The 17,532-nt window shown below is 43.3% G+C and overlaps 1 protein-coding gene across 1 annotated transcript in view; it reads right to left on the minus strand.

The window, feature by feature from the left end:
• The window catches only part of LOC111963284 (jun dimerization protein 2), a 21,176-nt gene extending 3,760 nt beyond the window's left edge, over positions 1-17,416 (minus strand). The window contains exons 1-2 of the mRNA XM_023986619.3: positions 17,210-17,416; positions 7,196-7,413 (exon numbers count right to left, since the gene is read on the minus strand). Coding sequence (XP_023842387.1) covers positions 7,196-7,413; positions 17,210-17,297 — 306 coding nt within the window. The 5' untranslated portion in view covers positions 17,298-17,416. The remainder of the gene's footprint in view (positions 1-7,195; positions 7,414-17,209) is intronic.
• Positions 17,417-17,532: the final 116 nt, after the last annotated feature.

A 17,532-nucleotide genomic window follows, 5' to 3' on the forward strand; every position in this document is an offset into this window, starting at 1 on the left:
AATAAACAAGTCATAACATGGTAGAAAAAAAAAAGAGAATCTATATACAATGTGTGCAAAAGGCATGAGGTAGGCAATAAATCGAATAATTACAATTTAGCAGATTAACACTGGAGTGATAAATCATCAGATGATCATGTGCAAGAAGAGATACTGGTGTGCAAAAGAGCAGAAAAGTAAATAAATAAAAGCAGTATGGGGGGGTGAGGTAGGTAAATTGGGTGGGTAGTTTACAGATGGACTATGTACAGCTGCAGCGATCGGTTAGCTGCTCGGATAGCAGATTTTAAAGTTGTTGAGGAGATAAAAGTCTCCAACTTCAGAGATTTTTGCAATTCGTTCCAGTCGCAGGCAGCAGAGAACTGGAAGGAAAGGCGGTCCAAATGAGGTTTTGGCTTTAGGGATGATCAGTGAGATACACCTGCTGGAGCGCGTGTTGCAGGTGGGTGTAGCCATCGTGACCAGTGAACTGAGATAAGGCGGCACTTTACTAGCATAGCCTTGTAGATGACTGGACCAGTGGGTCTGACGGACGAACATGTAGCGAGGGCCAGCCGACTAGGGCATACAGGTCGCAGTGGTGGGTCGTATAAGGTGCTTTAGTAACAAAACGAATGGCACTGTGATAAACTGCATCCAGTTTTGCTGAGTAGAGTATTGGAAGCTATTTTGTAGATACATCGCCGAAGTCGAGGATCGGTAGGATAGTCAGTTTTACTAGGGTAAGTTTGGCGGCGTGAGTGAAGGAGGCTTTGTTGCGGAATAGAAAGCCGATTCTTGCTTGATTTTGGATTGGAGATGTTTGATATGAGTCTGGAAGGAGAAGTTTGCAGTCTAGCCAGACACCTAGGTACTTATAGATGGTCCACATATTCTAGGTCGGAACCGTCAGGGTGTTGATGCTAGTCGGGCGTGCGGGTGCAGGCAGCGAACGGTTGAAAAGCATGCATTTGGTTTTACTAGCGTTTAAGAGCAGTTGGAGGCCACGGAAGGAGTGTTGTATGGCATTGAAGCTCGTTTGGAGGTTAGATAGTACAGTGTCCAAGGAAGGGCCGGAAGTATATAGAATGGTGTCGTCTGCGTAGAGGTGGATCAGGGAATCGGCCCGCAGCAAGGAGCAACATCATTGATGTATACAGAGAAAAAGAGTCGGCCCGAGAATTGAACCCTGTGGTACCCCCATAGAGACTGCCAGAGGACCGGGACAACATGCCCTCCGATTTGACACACTGAACTCTGTCTGCAAAGTAGTTGGTGAACCAGGCAAGGCAGTCCATTAGAAAAACCGAGGCTACTGGAGTCTGCCGATAAGAATATGGTTGATTGACAGCAGTCGAAAGCCTTGGCCAGGTCGATGAGAGAGAGGCTGCACAGTAATGTCTTTTATCGATGGCGGTTATGATATCGTTTAGTACCTTGAGCGTGGCTGAGGTGCACCCATGACCGGCTCGGAAACCGGATTGCACCAGCGGAGAAGGTACGGTGGCGATTCGAGATGGTCAGTGATCTGTTTGTTGACTTGGTCTTTCGAAGACCTTAGATAGGCAGGGCAGGATGGAGATAGGTCTGTAACAGTTTGTTGGCCAGGGTGTCTCCCCCTTTGAAGAGGGGGATGACCGCGGCAGCTTTCCAATCCTTGGGGGATCTCAGATGATACGAGGAGAGGTTGAACAGGCATGGTGGATAGGGGGTGCGACAATGGCGCGGACAGTTTCAGAAATAGGGGGTCCAGATTGTCAAGCCCAGCTGATTTGTATGGTCCAGGTTTTCCAGCTCTTTCAGAACATCTGCTATCTGGATTTGGGTAAAGGAGAAGCTGGGGAGGCTTGGGCGAGTAGCAGCGGAGGGGCGGGGCTGTTGCCAAGGTTGGAGTCGCCAGGAGAGGCATGGCCAGCCATTGAGAAATGCTTGTTGAAGTCTTCGATTATCACGGATTTATCGGTGGTGAGCCGTGTTACCTAGCCTCAGTGCAGTGGGCATCTGGGAGGAGGTGCTCTTGTTCTCCATGGACTTTACAGTATCCCAGAACTTTTTGGAGTTAGAGCTACAGGATGCAAATTTCTGCTTGAAAAAGCTGGCCTTTGCTTTCCTGACTGACTGCGTGTATTGTTCCTGACTTCCCTGAACAGTTGCATATCGCGGGGGCTCTTCGATGCTATTGCAGTTCGCCACAGGATGTTTTTGTGCTGGTCGAGGGCAGTCAGGTCTGGAGTGAACCAGGGGCTATATCTGTTCTTGGTTCTGCATTTTTTGAACGGAGCAATGCTTGTCTAATATGGTGAGGAAGTAACATTTAAAGAATGACCAGGCATCCTAAGGCAAACTTAGGGAGGAGGCTTCTGATGTTGACATGCATGAGGCCAAGGCTTTTTCGATCACAGAAGTCAACAAATGAGGGTGACTGGGGACATGCAGGGCCTGGGTTTACCTCCACATCACCCGAGGAACAGAGGAGTAGTAGGATGAGGGTGCGGCTAAAGGCTATCAAAACTGGTCGCCTAGAGCGTTGGGGACAAAGAATAAAAGGAGCAGATTTATGGGCGTGGTAGAATAGATTCTGGGCATAATGTGCAGACAGGGGTATGGTGGGGCGTGGGTACAGCGGAGGCAAGCCCAGGCACTGGGTGATAAGAGAATTTAAATTTAAACAGTAATTATGACAACTTCCAGAGGACGTCCTCCAACCTATCAGAGCTCTTGCAGCATGAACTCACATGTTGTCCAACCAATCAAAGGATCAGATAATCTAGTACTGAAAGCATAAGATACAGCTAGCTAGCACTGCAGTGCATAAAATGTGGTGAGTAATTGACTCAAAGAGAGAGAAAGACAATAGTTGAACAGTTTAACAAATTAATATTTTCAAAAATGAAAGAGAGGAGTGTCATTTTTCACTTTCTTGTTCACTTACTGTTAGTTGAGAATTATCGGTTAATTTAATGATTAGAATATTCCGCCCTGAAACATATAATTGTATGGAAGTGATTAGAATGTATAAATCATAATCAATAAATGTGTAGTCCTAGTCAGAATTCGTGTAAAGACAGACTGTCTGAGCTCGGTGCCGACCTGACTAGAGATTTGGGAGAGAACAGGGAGTACGTCTCAGGGACAAGGTCACTAATCTCTGTCGGCTGAGTAGCAGGACATGTGTGTGCGTCTGTGTGTGTGTGTGTGTGTGTGCGTATGGTTGTGTGAATGTGTGGGCGTGAGAAGTCAGTATAAAATGAATTGTTTTGTGTTCCTGATTTTAGAACGTTCCGTGAATAAACGTTTAACTATTGTAGACTGGGCCTCTGTCTGTTTTATTTCTATCAGTATCATAAAAATCCTGATAGCGCAGACTGAGTAATTAAATTGGTTAATGAACAGGAGAACTTAATTCTCATATCACTTACTTAGCTAGCAAATGCAGCTGGCTAGTTTAGCCTACTCAAACACCCGGCTCAAACAGAGGGATGCTATGTTAGCTAACGTTAGCTGGCTATGACTATCCAACAACATTGAAACTCTGTCACGTCCTGACCTTAGTTCCTTTTTTGTGTCTCTATTTTAGTTTGGTCAGGGCGTGAGTTAGGGTGGGCAGTCTATGTTATTTTGTCTAGGTTGTTCTATGTGTTTGGCCTGGTGTGGTTCCCAATCAGAGGCAGCTGTTCATCGTTGTCTCTGATTGGGAGCCATATTTAGGTAGCCTGTTTTCCATTGTGGGTGATTGTTTCCTGTGTTAGTGTTTGTTTCACGTTTCAGGACTGTTTTGGTTTTTGTTATCATTCACTTTTATTTTTGTATTGTGTCGTGTTCAGTTTTATTAAAACTATCATGGACACTTACCACACTGTATTGGTCCGATCCTTCATACCCCTCGTCTGAAGAGGAGGAAAATTGTTACAAACTCGTCCAAGGTAAGCTTTTGGTTTTTTTAATTTATTGCCACCAGGGCCCGTTGGTGTAACTGCCTACTGACTAAACATTAATGTTACTGCATGATTGTAGGAGTTTTTTTAGCCTGGTCACATACATCTGATGTGTTGTGCATTGAAGTCCACAAAGGAAGGGAAAAAGGTGTGAAGAGTGCATAGAGGCGAGAAGGAATACAACATGGTGTTTACGCATGATATGGGGTGTATTCACTCCAATTCTGTTGAAAAACATTTCTTAAAACGGAAGCAAACAACGGGGATAAAAATACCTGAATTTGTCCAATAGGAACTCTTGTTTGGAACTGTTGGACTAATTACACCTTAGATAAGCTAGATGCAGGCAAGAGTGTGCAAGGCAGTATTGAAAGTGTCACTGTCACCACAAATTTCTCTCAACCTGTATGCACCTACATTGTAAACTTCCATTCATATGCTAAGTTTTAGCAAACTCCTGATGGCTATAGGGAACATTTGACTCATGTAGTAGCCTGAACTGGGTGAACGGAATATGAACGACAGTCATCCAATATTCTGTAATAGAAATTAGGCCATGCTCATTAAAAAAATAAATGGTGTCTTCCCTCATCATAAACAGCACTAACCACCACTGGTATGCATTTCCACACTACGAGGTTGGAATAATATTGTGAAATTCTGAAAATGCAATTTAAGTATAAGAGCTGTTTGAAAATACATTTCAGCCTGCTTTGATGGTTTTGAGTTTTTGCCTGCCTGGTAGTGATGGTTGATAGCACTACTGAGTCGAGACAACATATCGATGCTTGTAACAATATCACGTGATGATGACATTGGAAGCATTGGTGGTCACACTAGCATCTGACAGGTGTCGTAACAGAGAGCCGATCACTGCTGGCAGCTTTTAGTTTTTATCTAGACATTTCACCTTAGCAGGTGGAAAGCTACTGTAGCTCAGGGCGTAGCGCCATTAGGTAGAAGAATCTATTCTGAAATTGTAGCACACCATTGAATCTTGAGTTCCTATTTAGAATTGTCTTTCTCAGTTTGTAAATTAAACAGCTCTTGTAGTTGTTATTGGTGTTATTATCAAATTATGTTTCCAAAGTTTATTAATTTGGAAAAGTTAGTTGAAAGTTTAATTCAATCCCAAAGCAATGTTGACAAGCAGTTACCACGTAATAAATTGCATACAAAGCTTAGTTGATCCCTCCCTCAGTGGATTCCGCTGTGGCTTCCAAAACATTGAGCTCTGCCGGGCACTATTTACAGGGTTAATATAAACATTCTTCTCCAGTTCTCCCATGACAGGTGGTTCTGCCTGTACAGCAGCAGCAACTGAGTCTGTGGCCTTGATGCACAGGAACGAATCCCTGTTAGGATGTTCTTTTTTTCTTCTATTTTCTTTGAAACACTGGTTACATTGTATTTCTAACTTAAATCAAGTGTTTTGTTAAGCATAGGCTGTTCCGATTTTTATTTAACATCCTAAATCATACAAAGGACTGTGGCGCCATTTAAAAAAAAAATACTAATATGTATATATAACATACCCGTTCAATAGTTTGGGGATACTTAGAAATGTCCTTGTTTTTGAAAGAAAAGCACATTTTTCGTCCATTAACATAACATTGATCAGAAATACAGTGTCGATTGCAGTGTCGAAATGGCCTACCCCTTCACAGAACGGCACAAACTGTCTAATCAGAATAGAAAGAAGAGTGGGAGGCCCCGGTGCACAACTGAGAAAGAGGACAAGTACATTAGTGTCTAGTTTGAGAAACAGACACCTCACAAGTCCTCAACTGGCAGCTTCATTAAATGGTACCCGCAAAACACCAGTCAACGTCAACAGTGAAGAGGCGACTTCAGGATGCTGGTGTTTCGATAAAATAATTTTAAAAATAATTACTGTTTTCGGTTTCGATTATTTTGGTTGAATGCTGTAACAGAATAAAATGATTAATAAAAGTTCCATGATTGCCCATTACTGCTTATCACATACTAACTATAATTTATTCACTTTAATAAAATATTTCAGTTGTGAATTTTATTTGATTACTATTATTTCATTCCAAGCAAGTCATCTCATCTCTGTAGAGCTGCTGCATGTGCTGTCTGACAAAAATCACTATTTTGTAGTTCAAAGTAAATAATTCATACTTTTATGACTGCTGAATACCAACGATCAATCACTTTGATCATGCATTTTAAAGTAAAGATACCTAGAGCAGCTGATGCTTCTCGATCTCCTCACGATTGCGAATTCCTGTCTCTTCCATAGCCGTCGTAAATGATACACAGACCAAGTAGATGCGCTATGGATTATGGTCATTGTTGTTAATTACCACAGTTTAATACACTAAACTATGTAGAATATTGGCCTGTTGGAAACTACAACTCCTTACTACATCGTACAGTTCAAACTGGATTGGATTTATTTCTAGAGCAATGTGCACATGGAGTTCAAAGAAGAAAAAAATAACTAAATGGAATTAAAATAATTGAACCGAAGTCAGTCACTAAGTTGTTTAAAACCCGAAAAATAACCGACATTTTGGTTAAATCACTTAGCACTAACCATGGATGCACAGTAAAAAAAAGTATAAATAAACAGGGCAAAAAGGGTACTGTAAGTAGAATGTAAACCCAACATTCTAACAATTTTGTTTACCAACGCTCACGCCTATCCATTGCCCCACGACATTTTGATAGAGGCAATGGGAAAACAGGTTTATATAAACAGCACCCATGCTGATATGTATTCCTGACCAGTAGATGTCTCTAATGTGCACTGTGTTAAAAGTTCAGAGTAACAGTTTTTCGGCACAACTGAGTGAAAGCCCCAAAGGCATTGGTTACCCATCACTACTGCCTGGTGTTATCACCAGGCGGTAAATTTGTTAATAGACCAATAAGAAAAATAGTTCCAAACCTCTACGCAAATATCAGATCGTTTTCCCCACCCCAATCAGACCACTCACAGACAGTCCTTGCAAAATTCTTGCTTGATAAGTTGCTCTTTGCTAAAAGAGGCTATTTGTTTCTTTTTGACCATTTTTTATTGAAAACAATCACAGTAAGGTACTTAATTGTTATCTAGAAATGATTTGATAGAGAAAAACAGCTGCATTGGACCTTTAAGTAGATACTTAAGTCCCTCTGAGGTCTGGGAACAAAACATTGATTGTTAGAAAAGTTTGAAAAAACTAAGTCTTAAACAGTAAAATTACATGAAAGATATCTGAATTAACTTCTCACAACATCTTCAAGAACGAAAGCAAAACTTTAATTCTCACCTCTGTTTTGATGGTTAGGGGCCTCTTCCCTAGCTTGCCCAGGAAGTGCAGTGGAGAAAGCATGGCCCCCAGTTCCCGGAGGTTGGCGTATTTGAGCTGGTCAGTCAGTGTGGTGTAGGGGATCCCTGCCAGGGGACCCAGGCTGGGCAATGAGCCGGCTGTCATCCGAGGATCTGGGATTGGTCCCGGCATCATATAAGACCCAGCCGTGACCACAGCTGATAGGAACAGGGACAAAAGGGCAGGAAAATGCATTAAGAAAATGAAAGAAGTGGATTGAGATGTACAATTCACCACCTTGTACCCATGTTCTGAATATTTCACAACATTTTGCAGCTGTACCAGAGTAAAAGATCTGAATACATTTTACCCAAAATATTCACATTTCAAACCTGCTTCTAGTTTTGGTGTAGTTGACAGATAATTGGTTTACTTTCATTTCAGTCTGCTAAAGGGCTTAAAGGTGTCATTTCCACAAGTGCACCTGGTCTCCCTGGCAGCATTCTCTAATGAAATGTTGGCCTGTTGCAGAGCAGGAGGCCGAGGCTGTCTCCCATTAGGCCATTTTATTATTTCATCTCTTTTTTCTGGAATGTATGTATACTCCCATTTACAGAGGTCTTGGCAAGGATCTATGTGGGGGGGGGGTTTATTCCCAAGGAGGCCAAGAGGCACACAACCCTGCACAAAAGTAGACTCAGACACGTTCCACTTTATCCCACGGAGAGCTACAGACTGCCATTGCCAACAAACACCCATTTCCCATGTTTTCCTCCATATGAGCCTTTTCTCCATGTCAGGGAGGTGGAATGTGGCTGGAGGATCTCAGGACAATGTGGCCAACCCTGGTCCTCTGATAAAGCCCCTTCCTCTATCCCTTCTCATATTTTGTCTGACTAAACTGACACTATCCAAGAGCTATGGTGTCATACTTGTTCATCAGCGTCTTGCCTGTAAATCTGTTTTGTTTATAACTGTAGTGATATACAGTGCATTCGGAAAGTATTCAGACACCTTCACTTTTTCCACATTTTGTTACGTTACAGGCTTAATCTAAAATGGATTAAATACATTTTAAAAAATCATTAAATCAACACATACCCTATAATGCCAAAGCGAAAACAGATTTAGACATTTCTGCAAATGTATTACAAATATAAAACAGAAATACCTTATTTACATAGGTATTGAGACCCTTTGCTATGAGATTTGAAATTGCGCTCAGGTGCATGCTGTTTCCATTGATCATCCTTGAGATGTTTACAACTTGGAGTCCACCTGTGGTAAATTCAATTGACTGGACATGATAAGGTCCCAGAGTTGACAGTGCAAAAACCAAGCCATGAGGTCGAAGGAATTGTCCGTAGAGCTCCGAGACATGATAGTGTCGAGGCACAGATCTGGGGAAGGGTTCCAACACATTTCCGCAGCATTGAAGGTCCCCAAGAACACAGTGGCCTCCATCATTCTTAAATGGAAGAAGTTTGTAACCACCCAGACTCCCTAGAACTGGCTGCCCGGCCAAACTGCGCGATCGGGGGAGAAGGGCCTTGGTCAGGGAGGTGACCAAGAACCCGATGATCACTCTGACAGAGCTCCAGAGTTACTCTGTGGAGATGGGAGAACCTTCCAGAAGGACAACCATCTCTGCAGCACTCCACCAACCAGGCCTTTATGGCAGAGTGCTCAGACGGAAGCCACTCCCTCAGTAAAGGGCACATGACAGTCCGCTTGGAATTTGCCAAAAGGCACCTAACAGAGACTCAAGGAAACAAGATTCTCTGGTCTGATGAAACCATGATTGAACTATTTGGCCTGAATGCCAAGTGTCACATCTGGAGGAAACCTGGCAACATCCCTAAGGTGAAACATGGTGGCAGCATCATGCGGTGGGGATGTTTTTCAGCAGCATGGACTGGGAGACTAGTCAGGATCAAGGGAAAGATGAACGGAGCAAAGTACAGAGAGATCCTTGATGAAAACCTGCTCCAGAGTGCTCAGGACCTCAAACTGGGGGTGACGGTTTACCTTCCAACAGGACAATGACCCTAAGCACACAGCCAAGACAACACAGGAGTGGCTTCGGGACAAGTCTCTGAATGTCCTAGAGTGACCCAGACAGAGCCAGGACTGGAGACCTGAATCTCCCCATCCAATCTGACATAGCTTGAGGATCTGCAGTGAAGAATGGGAGAAACTCCCCAAATACAGGTGTGCCAAGCTTGTAGCGTCATACCAAAGAAGACTTGAGGCTGTAATCGCTGCCAAAGGTGCTTCAACAAAGTACTGAGTAAAGGGTCTGAATACTTATCACATCTTTTTTTCAATACATTTGCAAATGTCTAAACCTGTTTTTGCTTTGTTATTATGGGGTAATTGTGTGTAGATTGATGAGGGGGAAAAAACTACTTAATCAGTTTTAGAATAAGGCTGAAACGTAACAAAATTTGGAAAGAGTCTAGGAGTCTGAATACTTTCCGAATGCACTAAGTTTTGCAAGGAAATCTGCCTCTATTCCCAGGTGAGTAGCAAGTAATTAATTTGGTCGGATGACAGATAGGGTATAGTATATAAACTCAGCAAAATAAGACCTCACTGTCAACTGCGTTTATTTTCAGAAAACTTAACATGTGTAAATATTTGTATGAACATAACAAGATTCAACAACTGAGACAAACTGAACAAGCTCCACAGACATGGAATAATGTGTCCCTGACCAAAGGGGAGGGTCAAAAGTAACAGTCAATATCTGGTGTGGCCACCAGCTGCATTAAGTACTGCAATGAATCTCCTCATGGACTGCACCAGATTTGCCAGTTCTTGCTGTGAGATGTTACCCCAGTCTTCCACCAAGGCACCTGCAAGTTCCCAGACATTTCTGAGGGGAAGGGTCCTAGCCCTCACCCTCCCATCCAACAGGTCCCAGGCGTGCTCAATGGGATTGAGATCCGGGTTCGTCGCTGGCCATGGCAGAACACTGACATTAAAGTCTTGCAGGAAATCACACACAGAACGAGCAGTATGGCTGGTGGCATTGTCATGCTGGAGGGTCATGTCAGGATGAGCCTGCAGGAAGGGTACCACATGAGGGAGGAGGATGTCTTCCCTGTAACGCACAGCGTTGAAATTGCCTGCAATGACAACAAGCTCAGTCCGATGATGCTGTGACACACCGCCCCAGACCATGACGGACCCTCCACCTCCAAATCGATCCCGCTCCAGAGTACAGGTCTCGGTGTAACGCTCATTCCTTCGACGATAAACGCAAATCCGCCCATCACCCCTGGTGAAACAAAACCGTGACTCGTCAGTGAAGAGCACTTTTTGCCAGTCCTGTCTGGTCCAGCGACAGTGGGTTTGTGCCCATAGGCGACGTTGTTGCCGGTGATGTCTGGTGAGGACCTGCCTTACAACAGGCCTACAAGCCCTCATTCCAGCCTCTCTCAGCCTATTGTGGACAGTCTGAGCACTGATGGAGGGATTGTGTGTTTCTGATGTAACTCGGGCAGTTGTTGCCATCCTGTACCTGTCCTGCAGGTATGATGTTCGGATGTACCGATCCTGTGCAGGTCTTGTTACACGTGGTCTACCACTGCAAGGACGATCAGCTGTCCGTCCTGTCTACATATAGCGCTGTCTTAGGCGTCTCACAGTACGGACAATGCACATCTGCAGTCCTCATGCCTCCTTGCAGTATGCCTAAGGCACGTTCATGCAGATGAGCAGGGACCCTAGGCATCTTTGTGTTTTTCAGAGTCAGTAGAAAGGCCTCTTTAGTGTCCTAAGTTTTCATAACTGACCTTAATTGCCTACCGTCTGTACGCTGTTAGTGTCTTAATGGTGTGGGGACTGTGCTTTGGCGAAGTGGGTGGGGTTATATCCTGCCTGTTTGGCCCTGTCTGGGGGTATCATCGGATGGGGCCACAGTGTCTCCTGACCCCTCCTGTCTCAGCCTCCAGTATTTATGCTGCAGTAGTTTGTGTTGGGGGCTAGGGTCATTCTGTTATCTGGAGTATTTCTCCTGTCTTATCCGGTGTCCTGTGTGGATTTTAGTATGCTCTCTAATTCTCTCTTTCTTGGAGGACCTGATAGGACTACATGGCATGATGACTCCTTTTAGTCCCCAGTCGACCTGGCCGTGCTGCTGCTCCAGTTTCAACTGTTCTGTCTGCGGCTATGGAACCCTGACCTGTTCACTGTGATTATTATTTGACCATGCTGGTCATTTATGAACATCTTGGCCATGTTCTGTTATAATCTCCACCCTGCACAGCCAGAAGAGGACTGGCCACCCCTCATAGCCTGGTTCCTCTCTAGGTTTCTTCCTAGGTTTTGGCCTTTCTAGGGAGTTTTTCCTAGACACCGTGCTTCTACACCTGCATTGCTTGCTGTCTGGGGTTTTAGGCTGGGTTTCTGTACAGCACTTTGATATGTGTTATATAACACATCTGGACAACAGGAACACCTATGTGAGAATAATGTTCATTGACTACAGTACAGCATTCAACACTATTGTTCCCTCCAAGCTCAACACCAAGCTCTGGGTCTGGACACCACCCTCTGCAACTGGACCCTGGACTTCCTGACGGGCAGAGCACAGGCTGAGGATTGGCAACATCTCCTCTACACTGACTCTTAAAGGGCCCCCTAGGGATGTTTCCTCGGCCCTCTGCTGTACTTCCTATACACCTATGACTGCATGGCTTTGCATGACACTAATTCCATCAAGTTTGCTGATGACACTACAATTATAGGCCTGATAACTAACATCAAGTCAGCCTATAGGGAGGAGGTAAGTGAACTTGCAACCTCTCCCTCAACATCAGCAAAACGAGTTGATTGTTGACTTCAGGAAGCAGAGGGAACATGACCTGACTCAAATGAACGGGACTGCAGTAGTCAGCAGTTAAGTACCTCCGCGTCCACATCACTGAGGACATGACATTGACCAACAACACCACCACTCTTGCCAAGAGGGTGCAACAGCATCTTTACTTCCTAAGGCAGCTGAAGAAATTTGCATGCCACCCGGGTCGTCTCCATATACTACTGCCGCACCATCGAGAGCGCCCTGACTGGTTGCAACGCGACCTGGTAGGAAAATTGCTCCATCCACGACCGCAAGGCCCTCCAGCTTGTGATGAAGTTGGCCCAGTACATCACTGGTACCGTGCTCCCACCCATCCAGGACATCTACTCAGAGCGGTGCCTGAGGAAGGCCCGCAGCATCATTAAGGACCCCACACACCCCAGCCACAAGCCGTTCACTCCCTTACCATCAGGCAGTCGGTATCAGAGCTTGAGATCTGATACCAACAGGCTCAGAGACAGTGTTCAGTCTGATGGCTTGTAGATAGAAACTAACTGGACTGACCACCTGCACAGACTCCACAACTTAACACATAATGTACTCACCTGCTGCTACCAGACTCTCCGCAACTTAGCACATAATGTACTCACCTGCTGCTACCAGACTCTCCGCAACTTAGCACAATGTACTCACCTGCTGCTACCAAGACTCTCCGCAACTTAGCACATAATGTACTCACCTGCTGCTACCAGACTCTCCGCAACTTAGCACAATGTACTCACCTGCTGCTACCATACTCTCCAACTTAGCACATAATGTACTCGCCTGCTGCTACTAGACTCTCCACACACACACCTGCTGCTACCAAACTCTTATTATGATTGCTAAATGCTGCACAACTTAAACACTTGCCTCCCAACCCCCCTTCCCCAAAACGTGTAAATATTGGACTAAACATTGTGCCTTCCTGTATTATACTTATGCTAAAATGTATATTCTGTTGTACTGAGCCATTTACTTTGTCTGTATTTTTTATATTTTATTATTGATTATTCTTGTTGTGAAGGAACCAGCAAGTAAGCATTTTGTTGGATGGTGAATACCATGTGTATCCCGTACATACGGCTAATAAAAATTCAAACTAGTAAAAGAGTGTACAGTAATCCAGACACCAACTCAAACCCAGGATACATTGATACAGAATGTCCTACACTGACCTCTGCTCCTACCCAAATAATAGAAAGTACTGAAGGTTTCCTTCAATGTCTATACAGCCTGGGCCTATGCCGTTTAGTCGTACAACGTTGAGTTGCAATTAATGGGACCCAAGCAAAGTAAGCCAATAACCTCACTCTGGGCAAGGTACCAAGATAAGTAATTTGAGGTTTTGGTGTATTTGCATGCAAGTGTAGCCTGTTTCACTCAAGAATACGCTACCCCTTTCTACCTGCCCCCTCCCTCCACCTAACTGCCCTAATGTGCAACATTAAATCTACCAACAGCTTCCATTTGCCCTCCTTTTACAGCAAATTCTGTTCAACCAAGTAAATAATTTACTAAAATATTACCATTGCACAGCTACAACCCATTTTGGCTTTACGGATGAAAATCTGGTAATTGTCAGAATATATATCTCACACACAGTACCAGTCAAATGTTTGGACACCTACTCATTCCAGGGTTTTTATTTGTACTATTTTCTATGTTGTAGAATAATAGTGAAGACATCAAAACTATGAAATAACATATGGAATCATGTAGTAACCAAAAGTGTTAAATCAAAATATTTTAGATTCTTCAAAGTAGCCACCCTTTGCCTTGACAGCTTTGCACACTCTTGGTATTCTCTCAACCAGCTTCATGAGGTAGTTAGTTACCTGGAATGCATTTCAATTAACAGCTGTGGCATTTTAAAAGTTAATTTGTGGAATTTCTTTCCTTAATGCATTTGAGCCAATCAGTTGTGTTGTGACAAGGTAGGGGTGGTATACAGAAGATAGCCCTATTTGGTAAAAGACCAAGTCCATATTACGGCATGAACTGCTCAAATAAGCAAGGAGAAATGATAGTCCATTACTTTAAGACATGGTCAGTCAATTAGGAAAATGTCAAGAACTTTCTAAGTTTCTTCTAGTGCAGTCACAAAAAACATCAAGTGCTATGATGAAACAGGCTCTCATGAGGACCACCACAGGAAAAGAAAGGCTCAGAGTTACCTCTGCTGCAGAGGGTAAGTTCATTAGTTACCAGCCTTAGATTGCAGCCCAAATAAATCCTACAGAGTTCAAGTAACAGACATCTCAACATCAACTGTTCAGAGGAGACTGTGTAAATCAGGCCTTCATGGTCGAATTGCTGCAAGAAACCACTACTAAAGGACACCAATAAGAAGAGACTTGCTTGGGCCAAGAAACACGAGCAATGGACATTAGACCAGTGGAAATCTGTCCTTTGGTCTGATCTTTGGTTCCAACCGTCGTGTCTTCGATAGAGTAGGTGAACGGATGATCTCCACATGTGTGGTTCCCCCCGTGAAGCATGGAGGAGGTGGAGTGATGGTGTGGGGGTGCTTTGCTGGTGACACTCAGTGATTTATTTAGAAATCAAGGCACACTTAAAACCAGCATGGCTACCACAGCATTCTGCAGTGATGCACTATCCCATCTGGTTTGCGCTTAGTGGGACTCATTTGTTTTTCAACAGGACAAATCAAATTTATTCATTTTGCCCTTCTTACATCAGCTGATATCTCAAAGGGCTGTACAGAGACACAGCCTAAAACCCCAAACAGCAAGCAATGCAGGTGTAGAAGCACGGTGGCTAGGAAAAACTCCCTAGAAAGGCCAAAACCTAGGAAGAAACCTAGAGAGGAACCAGGCTATGAGGGGTGGCCAGTCCTCTTCTGGGTGTGCCGGGTAGAGATTATAACAGAACATGGCCAAGATGTTCAAATGTTCATAAATGACCAGTATGGTCAAATAATAATCACAGTTGTCGAGGGTGCAACAAGTCAGAACCTCAGGGGTAAATGTCAGTTGGCTTTTCATAGCCGATCATTGAGAGTATCTCTACCGCTCCTGCTGTCTCTAGAGAGTTGAAAACAGCAGGTCTGGGACAGGTAGCACGTCCGGTGAACAGGTCAGGGTTCTATAGCTGCAGGCAGAACAGTTGTGTAAGGGCTATTTGACCAAGAAGGAGAGTGATGGAGTGCTGCATAAGATGACCTGGCCTCCACAATCACCCGATCTCAACCCAATTGAGATGGTTTGGGATGAGTTGGACCGCAGAGGGAAGGAAAAGCAGCCAACAAGTGCTCAGCATATGTGGGAACTCCTTCAATACTGTTGGAAAAGCATTCCTCATGAAGCTGGTTGAGAGAATGCCAAGAGTGCAAAGCTGTCATCAAGGCAAAGGGTGGCTACTTTGAAGGTTACTACATGATTCCATGTGTTATTTCATAGTTGTCTTCACTATTATTCTACAACGGAGAAAATAGTAAAAATAAAGAAACCCTGGAATGAGTAAGTGTCAACTTTTGCCTGGATAGATAGAGAGCTAACTAACAATAGATATTGGTATGTCTTAGACAGGTTTTCCTTAGCCTGCTTCACCTTATGTGCAGAACGTGATTCAATTTTTGCTATGTGGTGCACATTTGGTTGTACTGGACTGAAACCAATTTTTAAATCAAGAAAATACAAGCAAATGTCCATCATTTTGTCATAGCATATAATTAGTTTCAGTTCTAAAGTTCCTCAAAAGAAAAGTACCAAGCCCAAAAACCTGGAAGTAATATGTGGAACTCCTCTGGTATTGTTAAAACTAGTACTGTTATGATGTTAGTTGCAATGCTACATGATGACAATTACCTTTGTGGCAGCTTTAGTAACCTATGCAGTAGTCACATACTTCAACAACCAGGTCTCCGTAATGTTTTTTTTTATGCAACAACTGTAATGTGTGTCTACAAACAAAGCCATAAGAATGTGCAGACAATTTTAATTAACAATACAAATATCTCCATAGCACAGTTTATGTGCAGGCTAACTGCAGTTACACAGTCATTGCAGATATCTAAGAAAATTATCTAATAGATGTATTGTTGTCCTCGTATTAGAGACAAATACATCTTGGTAATTTATGTTAATGCCCTGACTAAATTACTCTGGATAAGTGCATCTGCCAAGTGAACAAAATGTATATCTTAATGTAATGCCCGGTCCTGTAAAGCGCGGTTACATTGCATTCACAAAGAAACATGTTTTCTCCCTCCCGGTGAAAGGAAGGAATGAATGGTGAACAATAAGGCAGGGTTTATGAGCAATCCAATGTCTCATGTCAATCTGGTCCAAAGTGGTTCCTCACGTCTAGCTTTGATAGACGCCTTTGGATGTTTTCAATTGAGGACTGTGTACCTGCAACCTCACCATTCATACCAATAATCTATGTCCCAATAAAGGCAGATTAGAACATTTAATTAAAATAAAATATGTATTATATGAATAAGAACGATACAAATGTGTTCATTACTCAATGATTTGGGTATGCAACAGTGAAAGTTTCAATACTAAAACAGAAAGTGAAAAAATTAAGAAACCTTTAACAGAGCTGAATTAGTTGCGAAATGAACATTTATTACCAGAAGCCTATTTTATTTTACAGAAAAAATAGATCCAGCGTCCACTGTAAATAGTAGGCTACATTGTCATTATTCCAACACGTTTTTGTAAAACTCCTGAAAGCCCGTATTTACACAGCAACAAGAAAAGTAAACCTCGGTTAATAATGATACACTTGAGTCATGACTCATTTCAAAGCAGAAGTTATTATTCAGTATAGCATGCATGTTATGTAACTGACTTTTGCAGTGATGAAACGTTAAACCAATTATACTTGTTCGTTCAGGAAAAATTAAGTTGCAGAGAAACACTTTATTGGGATGAATAAACGTGTAGGTCTGCAAGCGTGCATTCTAAACAGAAAACCATTGAGTGTAAAGTTGTCTCATGAAGAACGTTAATAATCTCCATAAATGCTTAAATTAGGCTATTGCTATCCAATCCAAAGAGAACGAAAGAACGGGATTGCACAATTGCACGACTGTGCACAATTGTCCACTGAAAAACTCATGAATTGCACACATTCGCAACTCAAGTGTGGCGCCCCAGTATAATAAATGTTTCTCGACTACGAAAATGTATTACCTGACTTTGATCCCGAGTGCAACAGTTGTCCTTTCTTCTTGTCAGCTGAAGGTCGAGAGTATATTTTAAAAAGTGGAAACCGTTGCATCAGCCCGTTTAAATAGTGATCCCTATCTGGGAGGATTTGGGAATGCGGAAATGAGTTATGCCAACTAGACGTAAACTGGGATGTAAAAAGCACAGCTAAAAGTGGGAGCAAGAAGTGGGGAAGTCCTATCCGCCCCTCCCCTAGAAACCAGAAAACAAACCCCTCCACTGACCCAGTGCAGAGCAGGACAGACCCTGTCGTCTGCCCACGCACCTCAATTGGGATTCCGTGTGTA

The sequence above is a fragment of the Salvelinus sp. IW2-2015 genome, linkage group LG4q.2, assembly GCF_002910315.2.
Source record: "Salvelinus sp. IW2-2015 linkage group LG4q.2, ASM291031v2, whole genome shotgun sequence".
Lineage (NCBI taxonomy): Eukaryota > Metazoa > Chordata > Actinopteri > Salmoniformes > Salmonidae > Salvelinus > Salvelinus sp. IW2-2015.